Raw genomic sequence first — 19610 nt, 5'->3', positions numbered from 1 at the left:
AAACCCTAAAATTAGTGTTTTTTTTATTTGTTTCAAAGATTTAAAACTTGATTGGTGCTCACAATTACCATGAAAATTCTCGTTTTTAAGAACAATGATTTTCAGTTAAAAACAGTGGGGAAAAAGTCTGATGAGAAATCCAATTTTAATCTATTAAAAAAAACCAATTTTAATTCAAAAATAATTAATTTTGGTAAGTCCTATAGATATGATTTGACTATTATTATAGTAATTGGGGTCAAATGTGCAGAGTTTTAAAGAGATTGCAATAATTTACCAATAATGTCACATCAGTCACCTCTGATTTAGTTATTTGGAAATTTAATTAATCATTACAGTATTTTTGTTCAGTTGATAATTATCATGCATATATTTTATTAAAAAAAATTTAACAAAAGTTGTCATGTTATCAGTCAAGTTAATTGTTGCACTACATAAAAGAAACTTGTCAATTAATGATGATTGATTTTACCATAATCTTAAATCGAAATATGGTCTTTAAGACAAAAAATTGCGTGAGACGGTCTCACGAATCGTATTTTATGAGACGAGTATCTTATTTGAGTCATTTATGAAAACGTATTATTTTTTATGGTAAGAATATACTGTTTATGTTGAAAAATGGGAGTAAAAAAGTTTGAAACAATTTTGTTTATTTAATTTTGAAAAGATATGGACCACAAAAATAGTGAGCCCACTATTTAATAAACGTCATATCAATGCTGCAATAAAATGGAAAGAATAATGGGGCATTTCCAAAAGTCAAATTATATGGACCAAGGTGAAAGATGTAGTAAATTATTTTTTTTCAATTTCTTAATAATTATTATACATTCACTCCTCATTATACAAGTAGCTTGGAATTTGAAGAAACACTGCTCGTATTACAACTACAAATCCACGTTATTTAAATCTAAACCAAGAAAAAAAAAACATTATAACCCATATTATTACATATTTATTTTTATACAAATATATACATAAATAAATTTAATTTGGCTTAAGGAAAAACCATAGGGAAATGAAATGGGATGGGAGTGAAAAGACAGTTTGGGTATTACAAAAAAATTAATTAATATGGTGCGATATATTATTATAATTTGTTTCAGTGAGATACGTTAGTGCAAATGAATTAATGTTGATTGTCTGCATGACACATTTAGATGCTGACAGCTCATTTCAGTAGGGGCTGGCAATGGGGAAATTTTCTTTTCTTTTTTGGAACTACAATATTTTAATTACTTCTTATTTTTTTGGAGTTAAAATAACATTTTTGGCTATGGCCAAAAATCAATTTTTTCGGATGGGAAAATAATCTAAGATAACTTTTGTGGCTGAGTTTCATTCATTTTGAGATTAATATGCAGTTTTTTATGAAAGTTATTTTTAAATTTAAATAAAAATAGTTTAAAATTTATGATAGATGTATATAAAAAAATTCAATCAGTAAAAACAAATAAACAGAAACAAGTAAAATTAAATTAGTAATATGATTGTGTTTTAATATGTCTCGTTTAAAAAAAATTACAAATTGTCCATATAAAGTTAGGTTATCTCGAATAGACATATTTGACTAGGTTTTATATATATATATATATATATATATATATATATATATATATATATATATATATATATATATATATATATATATAGACATATTCTAAATAAGACCAGCTATAAACTGGAAATATAACGCTCGGATGGTAGATAGAAACATCGTGTGTGTTGCCCAAAAAAAATATTGAATTTGGTTTACATAAATTAAAGGTTTTAAATGGGTTGAACAATGATAATGAATTGTGTGGGTTGATTACACATTTGTATTTGTCATACTTATATACTTTAATTGAAAAGTTATACTTAAAAAAAATACTTTTTTAGAAAAACATAATAATTTCTTTAAAATTACATTACTTGATAAATCATTTCTATTTTAGTTGCTGATTTTATGTTCTTCAATCTCCTCATATATATAGTTCTGATATGTTGCATACTCACTGTGTACATTTATGGAAGCAATCGATGAAATTACGTTCACCTATTATATATATATATATTTTATCTAAAAAATAATAATACAAAATCAGATGTCTCTTTCTCTCTTTTCATGTTGTTGAAAGAATAGGATATATAGAATTTTTAAATTCACATTGATATTTTTGTACAGTGTGTGAAGGTATCTCTTAATTCCATTTCTATACCTCCACCACGCACCCAAATTGACTTGTCATCCAACAACTAGCTAAAATTAAATGTTGATACCTCTTCAATTAACCTAGAGATTATTATGTCAAATGGAGCAAAGTCCATTCATGGAATATATACGCACCACACTTGAAAATGGCCTACAATTTTTTAGGGATGTAAAATAAAAATTGTAATATTATATATATATATATATATATATATATATATATATATATATATATATATATATATATATATTGAAAAATAAATAAATTAAAATTTTTATACCTGGTCTTAAAAGGCATATATCACATGATGAATCTATAGTATAGCAATAAATAAAATAAAATGTATCCTTTCACGACATTGATCATGATATTTTTCATCCTTACAATGTCAGCCAATTTTTTTTTTTTAAAAAAAGTCAATGGAAATTTACGGTATCATTTAATTCCAATAAATATATATATTGAATTGATTTTATCAGTTAATTAATAAAAATGTGTCAGGGTGCAAACTCTGATAATACAAAAAGCAGTAAATACCAAATCATGCCACAAGTAATAAACTAGAAAATAAGGAATTCAGACATTTCACATGGGAAATGTCTCGTATTGTACCACTCATATTTATTGTATTCCTAAGGTATCTTCAGAATTCCATTGAATTCTGTTTTCTTCAAAATTTATTTCTGTTCTAGCTTGTGAAGCTTTAATTCAAAATTCTTGATTGTATGTAGTTCACAAGGGAAAATATTAAGATAAATTAACTCGTGAATTGTTCGGAATAATTATACTATAAATTAATTTGGTCAAGTTGATCAATTCGCAATAATGGAAAAGGTATTACATGAAATGTAATAATTTAATTTATATACTTTCGATTCATTTTTTTTAAAAAAAAAAAAAAAATTCAGTGCTTAACTTAGCTAGAACTTACGTGTATATGATGTATTTTAGAATACTATTTCATTTTCGTATAAAACATTATTTTAAAACTGAAACCAAATTAATGAAAGAGCCAGAATATAATTAAAGATAGATATTCGATTCTCTCTTTTGGCATTTTTAAGGCTTACTACACGAAAGCTTTGTTCTTCAAGATATTAGGGTTTCGTACCATCTGCTTAATCTATTTGTTAATTCAACAAGTTTGGCATGACCTAAGACGTACACACAATCTACGTCTCAAATTTTCATTCTCGCATTTTTACTTTTTTTCTCCTTCGATATGAATAAATATAAATACATGTGTATACGTGTATGTATATTTAATTTTTTTTATTTTATTTTTTTCTTGTAATTGAAAGAAAGTAAGTGTAAAATGAGAATGAAGCTAGGAGTTTTGAATGGCACAGCTGCCTACAAAAAAACATGAAACGTAAGTATAGGAATTTTGCTTTCGTCCCACGTAATTCGGAATATTGTTACATTAAAATCTTAAAATTGTTAATTAATAATAAATTGATGTGATAAGTGAAATGACTAATCTGAATAAAGATTTTAACCTTATTGAGACAATAATTTTGGCAAACGTGGAGCCATTCTTGGCACATTTAATCTCATCAATGAAAACAATAAAAATACGTAATGTTTGACATTTACACTCATAAAAAAATAAAATGAAAAAAAGAAAGAAAAATGATGAAAAATATACAATATTATCCTTATCTCCCTAATGGTTCTTTGGATCGAAAGCTCTCAAATTTTTTCCACCCGTTTCCCTCATTTTATTTATCTCCAAAATAATAAATAAATTATAAACATAAACTTATCTCAAAAAATTAACTCCTGTGATAATAACCTTACAAAAACAGCGCCCCAACATGTTTTGCCCGTAATTTTAAATTTTCACCGCCGCCCCCTGACCCCATCGGACTGCCAGCCGATTTTTTATCCCGCCACCTCTGATGCCTCCTGCAATTCTACCCCACCGCATTTCTGTTTTCGCAGCCACTTGCCTTCCTTTTTTGATACCCAAAAGCTAACCCCTCCTCTTCCCTTCCATCCTAAAATCTTCTCTTCATTCTGTCGTGTTTGTCATTGAAGATGGCTGCTTGTTTGTGACTATTTCATAGCCTCCTGCATCTTCTTCATCTTCATCATCTATATCGTCGTCTTCTTCGTTATTCTCGCTTTCGTTATCTTGATCCTGATCATGCAAGGTGAGGTCTTGATGCTGTTGATTTGGATTCGGCCATTGCTGTTCAGGCCGGGCCATTATTGGCACCATTGGGTTGTCTTGCTTCGTGGTGTACTCGAGATTGAATGAGGGGTTATCGTTCTTGTTTTTCTCTCTGTGTAAAGCTTCGAGCTGGTGGAAATATGGGCATGTCTTGGAGTCTTCGGGTCTCTTCTTGCTGCTCTCCTTTACTTTCTTGTAATACTTGTTGATATTCTCCCATTTCTCTTTACATCGCTTAGAGCTTCGGTTGTATCCCATTTTCCCCATGCCGGCGGATATTTCTTCCCAAAGGGGTCCCTTCGGCCCATTTTCCTGGTATTTGAGATCGAGATTGGTTCGGAGTTTGATCAGTGCTTCAATTTCCGTCTTCGGCCACCGTGAGGAGCTCGCGGGCATGAAACTTTCGCTCCCGCCGTTGTCTTTTTTTGACGTGTTCAAGATTTTTGTGGGGGTAACGGTAACTACCAGTTGTGTTGGTGGTGCTGGTGGTGGAGGGAGAGTGGATTGTTGCGGCGGAGGTGGCGATGGTGCGGGTTGACGAGGTGAGGGTTGAGGATGCATAGCTTGTGATGCTGCTGTGATATTACTACTAATATTTGGGATTTGTAAATTGTGTTGCTCGCTTACCTTTTGCAAGAATGCGATAACCGCCGCGTCTTTGGCAGCGGCGATGGATCTCTCCTGAACCATAAGATCGTGTTCTCGATTCATTCTTGCTGTTTCTTGAATCCTCCACGCCTCCTCTCTCGCCATACGATCTCTTTCCCGTTTCTCCAATGTTTCCAAAAATTTCTTCTGCAACTCCTCCTGCTTGTGCACCACTTCTTTCATCAGACTCTCGACGAAATCCTTCCATTTCCTCTTCTTCCCCCGCCGCCTCTGTATATCCTCGTCGGAAGAAGTTGATGAAGAGGAAGAATTTGAGAGCAGACTCGTCAAAATATGATGATCGTGAGAGGATTGAAAAGGGTGAGCTTGAAGAAGATTTGAAGCATTTATTGATGGTTGAAATGGAGGAGTAGTATTTATGGGATTGTTGGAAGTTTGTATAGCTGTGTTTGGTGGCAGCATACTTAAAGGGTTTGGACTAATGGATGGAACAGTACCAACATGTGATGGCATTGGAAAATTGACAGCAATAGGTGGCGGTGCCGTCATTACCGTGGTGGCCGGAGTCTGAGTCCTGGGCGGAGGAGGAGTGAAGGGAAGCGGCGGACTGGTTTCCAACGCCTGTAATTGATCGAAAAAACGATAAGTTTTCCCGTCCGGCTTGGATGCCCGGCCGTCTTTTGTTCTTTTATGATACTTATAAACGTTCTCGAATTTTTCTTTACATTTCTTGGCACTTCGATGAAATCCAAGCTCCGCCATTTTCCTGATAACAACAGATGTAGAAATTTAATAAATAATACCGTTCCTCCATTTGTGTTCTCGAGATCGTATTCTTGAATTATCTTTAATTAATAGAAGGAAGGTGGAATACTGATTTATTACGTAAAATAAACACAATAGTGATAATTAAAAATAAATATAATACATAGATAAAGAGATATATCAAGATTTCCAAGCGGTGGAGAAACCCAACTGAATTTTTCGAAGACAGATTTCCAATGCTTCCAAAATTATTATTCATCAGACCATGATCTGAATTTTTCTTTACTTAAGAAGAAGAGATCAATTCAAGTTGAAGAATACGATCCATATATTCGTTTTCACTTCTTCTTTTTCTTTTTTCTTTTTTAAAAAGAAAATATATTTATCAAAAACGAAGAGCAAAAACCTGGAAAAAATAATGAACGCCAAGAGCTGCTATATTCATGCGAAATGAGCTGATCGGGACAAAGACCCTTTTAATAATAATAAAAAAAAGAATTCAATGAAAACTATGATCCAGATTCGCCATTATTGCTGAAAATTCAGGAAATCTAGATTGTGTCACACTGCAGCGGTACCCGTAATTGTGAATAAACCAAGTTTCGACAAATTTACCTGGAAACTTCATCCCATAATGGACCTTTGAGACTGGAGTCTCGGAAAGTAACATCCATATCAGAACGAATTTTCAGCAAAGCCAAAGTTTCTTGCCTCGGCCACCGGTTTCCACCGCCTCCGCCGCCACTTCTCTCACTATCCTCCAAACTCCCCCCAGGAATCGAGCTGGATGCGCCAACCTCACTGCTGCCACCACTAGCTCCACCACCCTCGAGCGCATCTGCCGCCGCAGCGCCGTCACCGGACATGAGGCCAGAAACGCCAAGCATCATGTAGAGGAGTCTCTTTCCAGCAAGCTAGCAATTACCAGCCGGAAAATAATAAAAAAAAAATATATCACCAAAATGGGTGAATTCTATGCGTTTTATGAAGATGGGTGTGGTTAATTTATTTAATTTATTTATTTCGGTGGGATCTGCCTGTCGATCTCACGCCCCTTAAATATATATTTTTCTTTCAAAAAAAGAAAAGAAACTGAGGAATCTTTATCATTTTCTTGCTTGCCCTCTTGCTTTGGTTAAAGAAAACTTTTACTTCATATACTTACCCTCCCTCCATCAGTAACAAGATAAAAAAAAAAAATTCTGCATGCATACAATTACAACCGTTTTCCTACATGATATATACTAACACCTACAAACCTTGTATACGTATAGGTGTATGTATACCGTATACAGTAAATGGGGAGGGGTAACAGCTGCAGTAGCGACGATGGTGATAATAAGTTGTTTTTTGTCTGTCCAGCTAAATATAGTTAAAAGCCGGCCCATGTAGGTCACCTTTGCTTTTTTTAATTTTTGGATTTCAGTGGTTGTTTTAGCTTACACTTGTGGGTATTTTATCAAATTACCATACTGCCCCTCGCCTTTGGTAATTCACGTTTTCCAAATAAATACTTGGAGAAATTTGGTTCACGTGTTCTTTTTTAAAGCTAAAAACTTTTATTTTCTGGATTTTGGATAAATCGTATTTAAGATTTCTGTTGAGAGTGACTTCTTACTTTCTGTTTTTTTTCCTCTCGTATTTTCCAAAACTTGTCGACATATATATTGATGCTACAATTTACAAATAAAACCTCGAAATGCAGTGGAAGCAAATAATTAGATCATTTATTTCGTTTAGTAGACCTTATTCATTTCTAAATTTTGCTCAAAATAAATTTGCGCCAAGTAAACAATTTGGTCGACATTTTCCCTTCTCGGTTTTATTCACTCGATATCGGGGGATTTTCTTGAACAGAATGGATAGTTTCCTTTGTTTTCTTATGACCATAATGCCCTTACTGAATTGTTGCGTATTATTAATTTATTTATTAGGGGTGGGCACAGCAATTTCGAACACACACACACACACACACATATATAGATATATATATTAACTATATAAATATATATATATATATATATATATATATATATATATTAACTATTACAAATATTCGAAGGGGTGGGGGAGCGTGGAGGATACGGTGGTTGTGCCGCCACGTCGGGCGAAAGAATTGAGGGCGACATTTGCAATTTGACAAACTTTATAGTAAATCAGATTTTTGGGTTAAAAAGAGATAATCAGTTTATTAAATTGATTTAAAAAAATAAGAGAGAAGGGGGGGGGGGGGGGGGGGGGGGGGGGTCGGGGTATGTGGGATCCATGGAGTTGAATTGATATAGTTAGATGTAGGGCATATTATTAGCCAAAAGTCATTTATGAATATTGTCCAATTCCGTTAGGTTTTGAAACCTAACCATCATAAATAGAATGCCATTTCAACTTCTTCCTTGCATGAAGAATGATAACATGGATTTATCATATGTCTTTCAACTCTCCAAACTTTTTAGTTAAATGAAATGAAATCTCCAATGATAAATGTCAACTAATAGATTGGGAGGAATTTTCTTTTTCACTTTTCAAAATGTAGACAAAGGGTTTAACTAATTTCCCATTGCAAATTAAAATGAACATTACAGATTATTGTAAAGTATTAATTTATTCAAGTCTTGTTCGACCTTCGTGGGAAACTACTCTGCGCGCGTCTATATGAACATATTACCCCAAACTCAATTATTAAATTAGAGGGTTGAGTATGATTGATATTTCAAAATTTGGATTACTTCAATTTTCTATGGTGACCATTTTATTTTATTTTATTTTTTAAAGAAATATAACTGAGTAATGGACCATCTCATGAATAATGCAAAAAAGTGGACCCGGCAACCATTAAATGCACAAATCAAGTATAACTAGGATACATTTGGTTATGGTTTCAAAATGAAATGTGTTTTTTGATAAATATGTTTGGTTATACATTTTTAAAAATACATTTTTTAATCGTAGATAACGTCATGTAATATCATAATGTACTTGGTTTATTCACTTTTTTTAAAAAAAAAATTATTAGCAATTTAACTTATTTCACATTTAATATGCAATTTCTTAAAACTTTAAATTCTCACTGTTTGATGAATATTTTTTCATAGGGTTATTTTTTCTTGATTTTGATTCATAATGTTGGAATCGACCAATTAGAAGACATCCTCACCAAGTTTTCGTTGCGTAAACGAGTCATACAAGAAAAGAAAATGGGATATTGGCATTCATTCGTCTCTGACATTAAAAATAAGTTATGATCTAGAAAATTTTGTTTGAACTCTCTGTTTCATTTTTTTTTATCATTTCAGGTACATGATATTTTTTGAATCCAAATATATACAAATCGTTGAAATTTTAGCATAGATTTACGAGTTTCAGGTCTCAATGAATTTTAATTTGATATATTATTTACTTCATATGTGATACACAAAAAAATAAAACAATAAATATATGTATAAATCATTCATATTATAGCATATACAAATTTTAATTATCAACCGAATCAAATTAAATATATAATTTATAATTTTTAAGTATGAAATGTTAACTCTTTTTTGGGACAACAATGGGTTTTTATTAAAAATAATTTAAATTTAATTTTTTTTTCAAAATAATTGAAAAAAAAAAACATTTTCAAAAATGCTGCAATCCGCGCTTACGGAGCGCGGACGCTGTTAGCGACGGAAAATATATATAAACCGTCGCTCCATTGCGACGGTTATTTAAACCGTCGTCAAACCGTCGCTAATAGTTGCGACAGTTTATAACCGCCGCTGTAATGGAATCCGCGACGGTTTAAAAACCCGTCGCTAATTTAGCGATGGTTTAAACCGTCGCTAAATGCATCACAAACTGTCGATAAATGCACATAATTTTATAAGAGAGTTTGCGCGGTGCGAAAAGCTATTTTTGTCGCAGTGAAGACAGAAGAAAAAAAAACAAAAAAAAAGGGTGTTCATCGGTCGGTTTTTTTTTATTTCGGTTTAAAAATATATGATCCGATATCCGAATCATTTTTCTTCATATCGGTTCGGTTTTCTACCAAAACGATTCGGTTAGTTGGGTCGGTTAATTCGATTTTGATATAATTATTTAAATTAATAATATAAATATATTGTAAAATATAATATGTTAACTTTATACATGTTTTCTTAGTAAAATCTTTAAATATAAGGTCTAAATTAATTAAGACTAGTTTTAATTATAATCCCGATCGACGATCCAATTATAATTAAAACTAGCGGTGGGTATGGTACGGTATACCGTACCAAACTACGGTACCGTATACCGTACCGATACCGATACCGGAAATTCGGTATACCGCACATGTGGTATACCGAATTTCTGGTATGAAAAAAATTCATACCGGTACCGTACCGAAATTTTCGGTATACCGATTTTTTCGATAAATTCGGTATTTTTTTCGGTACGGTTTTTCGGTATTTCCGTATTTTTTCCCACCTCGAATTAAAACTAGTCTTAATTAATTTAGATTTTATATTTAAAGATTTTACTAAGAAAACATGTATAAAGTTAACATATTATATTTTACAATATATTTATATTATTAATTTAAATAATTATATCAAAATCGAATTAACCGACCCAACTAACCGAACCGTTTTGGTAGAAAACCGAACCGATATGAAGAAAAATGATTCGGATATCGAATCATATATTTTTAAAACCGAAATAAAAAAAAAACCGACCGATGAACACCCTATTTCTTGTTTTTTTTTCCTCTGTCTTCACTGCGACAAAAATAACTTTTCGCACCGCGCAAACTTATGTGCCTTTAGCGACGGTTTGAGGTGCATTTAGCGACGATTTAAACGGTCGCTAAATGAGCGACGGTGTTTAAAACCGTCGCGGATTCCATTACAGCGGCGGTTTATAAACTGTCGCAACTATTAGCGACGGTTTGGCGACGGTTTAAAAAACTGTCGCAATGTAGCGACAGTTTATATATATTTTCCGTCGCTAATATTATCTGATGCTGACATGTATCAGGGTCCGTGCTTACGGAGCGCGGACGCTGATCCACGTGTGCAGCGTCCGCGTTCCGTAAGCGCGGATTGCAGTATTTTTGAAAATGTTTTTTTTTTTCAATTATTTTTGAATTTTTTTTTAAATTTAAATTATTTTTAATAAAAACCCGACAACAATATATATATATATATATATATATATATATATATATATTATATTGTTGAAAATAAGGTATAAACGTATGCATTTCAAGTACCAGGTGAATATGTCTAATCAAAGAATTAAAACTAAAGTTTTCTGATATCATAACTTATTATCGGACTTAAGGGACTGAATCGCAATTAAAACAAAGAAAATGGCCATCATTTATTGTGAGGGGATGAAATGGTCAAATCACAGAAACAATGATTCAACATAGTTCAAGATATACGCAGGGGCATAATGGTAAAAGAGCATGCGAATAATAAGAGGTAGAGAAGTAAGGTAGGTAAACATCAATGGCAACATTTTGAGATGAATCGTACGTAATTATTCATCATTACAATTAGATTATTCCCATTATTTTTCCACTATACATTTATAATTGTATGTTTAAATATATAAAAATCAATCAATTTTATCAGAAAAATATATTTTTTAAGATTTTAATGTATAAAAAAGTTTAATCATTTGCAAATCAATATTATTTGATAAAATAATTGTGTATAATCAATCAATATCTTATTATTATTATTATTATTATTATTATTATTATTATTGGAATATGATATACGTATGTATATTTACTGGAAAAAAATATCATTTACTTGCTATTTATATTATATAAAATATGTGCTTCGCTGGCTGTGGGCTTCTTTAATTTTAAGAGATGCTCCCCACTTGCATTCGAATTTACGGGTTTTGTATAAGTCATGGTTTCTCTGTCACACAATGACACACCTTTATACACACACACCCATTTCAAAAATTATTATTATTATTATTGTTTTTTTTATTATTATTTTAAATTAATTCTCGCGAATACCTATTATTGGTGTTGCGTGTATAAAATATTCAAGATTAAATTTTAAGCCTTTATTAATAATAAAAACAGGCAATTATTTCACCATTAGTTTTAATAAATGGGATAATCTAAATAAAATTTATTAAACGTTATACGAATGAATGCATGATATTTCGATCTCATACTGGTTTTCTTCTAAATGGAAAAATATTTTACTTGTGATTTTATGTTAAGATTTTGAAAGTTGAATTTAGTAAATGATATTTTTTGGAGACAAAATAATTAATAATAATAATAATAATAATAATAATAATAATAATAATAATAATAATAATAATAATAATAATAATAAGAGCATCGGAGGTAGAAAAATTATAAGATTAAAAATGTGAAACTGTAGGCATTTATTTAATTTTGGGGAACAAATAGGGGTATATGTATAATCTTTGTAGGTCCTGAATTCCCAACTGTTACATGCTAATCGCTAGTGGATCACATGGCATGACCAAATTAAGAATATGACTGCTTTGTAAATAATTGTAAAATTGGGGCAGAAAGAATAACAAAAAGAAAAGCTTAAAAGTCAAATTACAGAAAAGGTTAGGGAATAAATAAATTATTAATCATATATATATATATATATATATATATATATATATATATATAGATAGCGCTCCACATAAATCGTAGCACTGTACATGATTGTGTCGTACGCTATTTTATTGTAGAGGGGAGACAGCGAAGAAATGGATGATCCCAAAATATAATATTTTAATTTCCAAGAGTATTATTTTATATTATATTTTATTTGTGTTATTATTTTATTTGATTTGAAACATGAATGAATTTGCTTTAAATCTCGAAATCAAACTTAATTTTGAATTTAGTCTCAGTCAGAAAACAATCTAGATTATTGCAATGAAACAATATTCATTTTTGTATTCAGCTCATGAGAGTGGGGAGCGGATTAAGAGACTATATATATATATATATATTTAATGTGTTAAATATTTGACAATAATTAATGTGTAAAATTTAAATTTGACTATATATTATACAAATCAACCATGCCTTTGCTTCGTGGAATGTGGCACTTAATCTTCAAATATATTTGTTCGCGTTGGTATGATTGATTATTATTATTTATTTTATGTTTTGAGAACCCGTGACCACTAGTCTTAAAAGTGTATTATTGTTAAGATTGGAACTTGGACCTAACTCAACCCCAAAAGCTAGCTCAAGGGGGGAGGATTGTCCAAGCCAATATATGTCACTCAAAGGTTATTTATCTAACCGATGTGGGACATTTAACACACCCCTCTCACGCCCAGGAATGAACATCTGGAGCGTGGAGTTTACAAATGACCCAATTATGGGCAGAACGAGTGGCCTAATTATAGGCAGTCCAACACATAACGGTGAAAACCTGGCTCTGATACCATGTTAAGATTGGAACTTGGACCTAACTCAACCCCAAAAGCTAGCTCAAGGGGGGAGGATTGTCCAAGCCAATATATGCCACTCAAAGGTTATTTATCTAACCGATGTGGGACATTTAACAATTATATAAGCATTTCGATTAACTCAATATTCAGCAAATTATGTTAATGAAGTAAACTGTACTTGATAAGTCATGCGTGACAAATTTTTTCGAAAATGTGTTGATAAGGAGAATTGAATTTCCGAAAATTAGTCAAATACTCACTCATTCCACCAACTTGGACACCTAATTGAAGGTTTTTTTTTTAAGTATTATTACAATGGGAGCTAAGGTTTTTCGATTAATTGCAAGATCAATATAATGTCTTTACCTTATTGAATTTTTTAAAATTCATTACACCACTAAGAAAGTTCTTGCAAATACTTTAAAAAATGATTATGAATTTTTCCGTAATTTTACAAAATTTGTAAAAAAAGAGTTCATAATATTATTTTTAAGTATTTACAAACACTACATACAAATATTAAGGCATGATTTTTTTTTACTGACACAGAGTTCTCATCGTATTATTTATGAGTGAAGTGAGAATATACATCTCAATATATATAAGTTCACAAAAACTTTTTTAGATAGTCACGCGAGTTAATTTTGTGAGCAAAATCTACTATTTGAGTTACTCATGAAAAAATATTATTTTTTATATCAAAAAATTTTTATTAATATAAATATGAACATTATGGCTCGTCTCACAGTAAACCTATATTAAGATAGGTTAAGTTGATCAATTAATGCCATTGATTATCTAGAAAGCTGGACATTATAAATGTACAACTTAAAAATGATTGATGGAAGTTGGACATTTAAAAATGGGCAGCACCTAAGTTAATTAATTATTAGTATTTTTACATTATTAGATTACGTAAATTGGAAATATCAGCAGAGTATCACTTGCTTGATTGCATCTGAATAAAAAAATATAGTCACATTGTAAACTATAACATTACATTTATTTAACTAGTTAATGTGGCAGTTACCTGCAACTATAATTAATTAATTATCTGGGGTACTAAAAGTTATTTGCATTAATATGTAATTTATAGTTTGAAAATGTACTTTTTCTGATTATATATAAATTATGCGAATCCAACGTTAAATTATTCTATACAACATGTACAAGGCCCGCCACATAAAAGTTCATTTAATCATTTCTCTCCATTCTTAAAAAAAAACATAAGCTTTTCTTTCTTTCTTTTGATTTTTTAATATATAATTTGTACTCCGAACATGTTAAAATAACGCAATCCACGTAGTATAAACTATAAAGGCAGTCTTTTTTTGTATTTTTTATTTTTATATTCCGAGTAAATGGGCACAAATAAATGTATGTAACATGTCACATGCAAAGTATCAACAGTGGAGTAGGCTAATAATTATCAACTATTACATCCGAAGTAGAAAAAAAAAATATATTCATAAGGACAAATTATTTATTGTCTCAATGGTGGACCTACGAAGGTTGAAAACCATTCAATTTTTTTTTTTGTATAATTCTTTGTAAACAATATAAATTCTGTCTATTTCAGTATTTAATCTGTTTGAGATAATTTCTTTTAGCCGATAATCCGTCGTTAGAGATAAGAGTAGGTATTTTGTGAGACGAATACACGAATTTTTATCTGTTAGACGGGTCAACTATAACGATATGCACGATAAAAAGTAATACTCTTAGCATAAAAAATAATATGTTTTCATGGATGAACCAAATCAGAGATCCGTATCACAAAATACGTGCCGTGAGATCGTCTCACATAAGTTTTTGCCTAGAGATAATAAACGAATGTGGATATAGATGTAAATTTTTTTGAAAAATGAAATCTTGATGTATTTTTTTGAATGGGGATTCATTAATGAGAGTCTCAACAATAAGCTGTAATTAATAAATAGTAGAGTTTGTGACATGTACCAATATGAGTTGTCTGGACCTAAAACTAATTGGTGGCCAATAGTACAAAAAGTTACATGTACACACAAAGAAAGGTTTAATTGAACATGGTAGGCATGTGAATATAGACTTAAATCATGTGGATTTACCCTTTTATTTTATCTGGCATCAGCTAAGCAACAACCAATTGGATTCTTCCTTTCTTTTATTTAATTTATTTATTACTCTTTTCCTTATTTTATATATAATAAATAATAATTGATATGCATCAAATTACAATTTTTTTTAATGAAATTCCTATTACCCTGTAAAATTTAATATTTTTAATTAGAAATGTGTGTTCTCGGTTCATGCCAACGATTTTTTATGACGTCACTTATTATAAATTCCCATCACATTTTTTTGTACAAGTTGGTGTCATGCATCGAAGTATCAATAAATGTGATACGATATTTTGATTTCTAGGAAATAAATGACGTCGAACACGAAATCGAAGCACAACATTTTCGAATAATATAAAAAAGATTTCCTATATGTGCGTGGATGAGTCGGTGTAATTAGGAAACAAAGCATGTGGGGGTGACTTAATTGCACACTTAAGTGGCAATTTGAAGACGAAGCTTTTACGAGAGACACACACGTAAATGACAAATTTGTAAAAAAGATGCAACTAAATTAGAGAGTTAATACCAAAACATGGGGGCATGTGAATAACCCACTTGCAATTGTGGGTTATAACCCATTTCGGGCCCTCATCTTTTAATAGATTTGCTTAGCTAATTTAGGTTAGCACTAATCAAAACTATATCGCAAATCCGATCAATCATAGGTCTCTTGTGAGACGGTCTCACGAATCTTTATTTGTAAAACGAGTCAACTCTACCGATATTCACAATAAAAGTAATACTCTTAGCATAAAAATTAATACATTTTCATAGATGACCCAAATAAAAGATATGTCTCACAAATTATTATTCGTGAGATCGTTTCACACGAGTTTTGGTCAAAAAATATATATTCAAGAAATGTATGTAACTTAGGAAAGGGAGCGTAGACGTGTTAGGGACAAGAAAACCCCACAAAGAGCTCATAATTTAAAAAAAGGAACAAAGTGAAACTAAAAATAAAAATAAAGAAAAAAAGAATTTCAAACTAATGTAAACGACGAGTGCTATAAAAAGGGTTACTGTTTTGGGCCCCATATGGGCCAAAGTTGAGCACTCCAAAAGCCCAATTTCAGCACTACGTAAATCCCCATGTGCAGCCCACCAATGAGACGGCTGAAATTAAACAAATATTTCATTTATATAATTATCTATACATGGTTGCACAGCGCCTTTCATAATGTCTATTTTCTACTATTAAATAATAAATATATGTTTACCTTTCTTACTCATGTCACATTCACTGATTGTGAGCCACTTTTGGATAAGCTCGTTTTTAAATTCTTTCTTTCTTTCTTTCAAAAGCATTTTTATTATTATCGAACAGTCAACTTATTTTAAAAAAAGACAAAAATTTACGTGAGACATTATCACGTGTCGTATTTTGTGAGACGAATATTTATTTGGATAATCCATGAAAATATATTACTTTTTATGCTAAGAATATTATTTTTTATTGTGAATATCGGTAGAGTTGACCCGTCTCATATATAAAGATTCGTGAAACCGTAGACTCACTTTTAAAAAAATGCAAATAAGGGGAAAACAATTTAATATTTGTCATTAAATTTATATTTGGCGTATCACTAGTTTTCTATGTAAATAATTGTGTGAATGTCGTATGCTCGATCATGACATGGTACATGCCTAAATATGGAAAGTCATACATAGAGATACTTGAACCAAAAAAATACCCCATTGGAATAAAATTTTTTCTAAAAAAATTATTCCAATGCAAGTGGATTCAAGATATAAATACATACATATATACTATGTCCATATTTTATAAATGGAAATGTGAGTGTTTAAAATTCGAACCTAGTCTGACTCGTCATTTGGATACCAACTCGGTTTTTCTCGAATTATTTGTGAAATTGATAATTTCTGTTAAATAAATTAATATTTTAATCGTATTGTATTCATTACGATGGATCAATAAATAGTTAGTTCGTAATGTGATCGATGTTACACGTTCAAAAAGCAAAAGCTAAATGCTTCTTGTCTTTGTAACGCACAAGAATCGCGTTTAAAAAACGCGACTTTTTAACTGGAAGAAAGTTCATAGTTTGGTTTTCCTTTTTTTTTTTAATAATAATATTGCAAATTTCTTAAAAATTTGGAGTTGCAAACGTGGTAAAGAATCGCCTTTTTTGCCTGACGACTTTAGTGAGAAGTGTAGGAAACGATTTATGGGCTATGAGAAGTATACAGGGAAGACAAACCAGAGCGAATAGCAAACCAGAGAAAAATGGGGAGCGAAGAGGAGATTACAGTGAAGGAGCCATTGGACCTCATACGTCTCAGTCTCGACGAGCGTATCTACGTCAAACTTCGCCACGATCGCGAGCTTCGCGGCAAGCTTCATGTTTGTACTCGACGCTCACACTATGTATATGCTGCAATTTTACGTGGATTGGTGTGCTTATTATCCTTTTTGGAGTTCATTGGTTCGAAATAAGTATTTTTTGTTCTAATTTATAGCTTTATATTTTATTCCTCCTTTGGAGATGACGGGATTAAGGGAAATTTGCCAGAGTAGATGGGTTTATGACGAACCGTTCTGTTTGGTTTTGTATTAGGTTAATTTATTATTAAAATTTAGGCCCGAGTTTTTTTTTTCGGCATCAATTTTATGCCGTTGAAGATACACTATCCTTCAATATTACTTTTGGAGTAAACTTGACAATATTACTTTTTAAGGGATATAGGACAAACTGAAGTTTTAGGCTGACTGCTGCAAACTTCAGCTGGTATATTCACAGTTTTTTATGTGATGTTTTTTCTCTTGCGTGTTAAGATTGGAACTTGGACCTAACTCAACCCCAAAAGCTAGCTCTAGGGGGAGGATTGTCCAAGCCAATATATGCCACTCAAAGGTTATTTATCTAACCGATGTGGGACAATTAACATTGCGAACTCGGGGACACACAAATATGCATGGCCCAAAAAGAAAAATAAGATTTCCGAAACACCAACATTTTGCAGCACATATAAAATCTAATGAGGAAAGACAGTCCAGACGATATGGGGACAGCAGAGCCTCTTTTTAATGCTGGACCAGTGGGGAGGTCTATTCTCGGAGTTCTAGCCATGACCTGGTGAACACCAAAAACTCGAGGTCGAGAAGATCACATGTTAAAACTAGGAGTAGCCAATAACATATGTTTGTTTCTAGCCTAACTTTGCTAGTGATGCAAAACTTGTTTGTCGAACGGTTGGTGTTCGATAACTTTTGTTTTGTTATGAAGAAGTAACTTAATATAGTTAAGAAAGCATGTTATGTGTTGGTCTTGTCACTTGTGGCCAAGTTTTAGCACCTCTTCAATGATCCTGGCATGAGTGCCTGGTATAGTTAAATATTTCCGTAGCAATCTTTCTTAGTTGTTGTTCTCCGATACTTTTAGCAATTTAACATGGGTTTTGTAGTTTATAAACATACTTGAAAATGTTCTTACCTCAATTGTGATGAAAATTTGGCAGGCCTATGATCAGCATTTAAATATGATTCTGGGAGATGTTGAAGAGATTGTTACCACTGTGGAGATCGATGATGAAACATACGAGGAAATCGTTAGGGTAACCGATAATGACTTGCTTTCTGACTCCTTTTTTTTCAAATTTTTTTAATAGTCAGCGTATTAAGAAATCAGCCATTGCATGCTAATTATGTGTTGTCTCGGATGACTGTACTAGTAGCCGGTGATTAATTTCCTCCAGGACATAGTGATCTGTCCAAAACACACAAATTTTATTTAGAAATTATGGTTTAAAAGTTAATGGAACCAATTAGGCCAAAAACATGGTAATTTAATATTGGATTTCGTTCTGGACTCATTGCTCCACATGGTAATTCATGTTCTTGTTTGTAACTTTTGTAAACTTGTTTTGCCTGTATCTAATTTCAACTTTGACGGTCCTCACAGACAACCAGGCATATGGTACCATTTTTATTTGTCAGAGGAGATGGTGTCATTTTGGTTTCACCTCCATTGCGAACGGCCTGATTCAGAAGATCAAGTGACAGCATTTTAATGCTTTGAGGGGACTATTTTTTTCTGCAACCTTGAATTTTGACAATTGTTTTCATGTATATTGAATTTCTTGAGTTGCGTAGTTATTTGTGTGCAAACTTTGCAGAGATATTTTCATCCATTAAATTGAGGTATATATGCATAAACCTCAATTTCTAGAGGTTTATTTCTTTTACACGAAAAGTTAGTCTGTGCACGTCTTCTTGGATAGGGAACAGAGTGCTTTGATGGTCCGAGTTTTAAATTCATCAGCATGAGTATCAGTCCGGTTATAATTTGATTTGATATACACATTAAAAACAAAAGC

At 31.6% G+C, this 19610-nt stretch overlaps 2 protein-coding genes across 2 annotated transcripts; one reads left to right on the top strand and one right to left on the bottom strand.

Annotated features, from left to right (window-relative positions):
* Window positions 1-3680: 3680 nt before the first annotated feature.
* On the bottom strand, window positions 3681-6766 carry LOC140816288 (trihelix transcription factor DF1-like). The gene is made up of 2 exons (XM_073175442.1): window positions 6364-6766; window positions 3681-5749 (listed from the first exon to the last, which is right to left on the bottom strand). The coding sequence occupies exons 1-2, from the start codon at window positions 6636-6638 to the stop codon at window positions 4213-4215; spliced, it is 1812 nt and encodes a 603-aa protein (XP_073031543.1). The 5' UTR covers window positions 6639-6766; the 3' UTR covers window positions 3681-4212.
* Window positions 6767-17419: 10653 nt separating this feature from the next.
* Window positions 17420-19554, top strand: LOC140816518 (sm-like protein LSM3A). The gene is made up of 3 exons (XM_073175849.1): window positions 17420-17637; window positions 18753-18848; window positions 19196-19554. Exons 1-3 carry the CDS (start codon window positions 17521-17523, stop codon window positions 19274-19276), a joined length of 294 nt encoding a protein of 97 aa, XP_073031950.1. The 5' UTR covers window positions 17420-17520; the 3' UTR covers window positions 19277-19554.
* The last annotated feature ends 56 nt before the right edge of the window (window positions 19555-19610 follow it).

Source organism: Primulina eburnea, chromosome 16, assembly GCF_022965805.1.
Source record: "Primulina eburnea isolate SZY01 chromosome 16, ASM2296580v1, whole genome shotgun sequence".
NCBI classification, from domain to species: domain Eukaryota; kingdom Viridiplantae; phylum Streptophyta; class Magnoliopsida; order Lamiales; family Gesneriaceae; genus Primulina; species Primulina eburnea.
This window is presented reverse-complemented; position numbering and strand designations above follow the sequence as displayed.

Excerpts from the sequence above, each read along its gene's own strand:
- LOC140816288 (XM_073175442.1), bottom strand. The coding sequence starts at position 6,638 with ATGATGCTTGGCGTTTCTGGCCTCATGTCCGGTGACGGCGCTGCGGCG. Across the intron at positions 5,750-6,363 it reads TTATGGGATGAAGTTTCCAG|GAAAATGGCGGAGCTTGGAT; the intron begins GTAAATTTGTCG and ends TGTTGTTATCAG.
- LOC140816518 (XM_073175849.1), top strand. The coding sequence starts at position 17,521 with ATGGGGAGCGAAGAGGAGATTACAGTGAAGGAGCCATTGGACCTCATA. Across the intron at positions 17,638-18,752 it reads AGCTTCGCGGCAAGCTTCAT|GCCTATGATCAGCATTTAAA; the intron begins GTTTGTACTCGA and ends AAAATTTGGCAG. Across the intron at positions 18,849-19,195 it reads CATACGAGGAAATCGTTAGG|ACAACCAGGCATATGGTACC; the intron begins GTAACCGATAAT and ends CGGTCCTCACAG.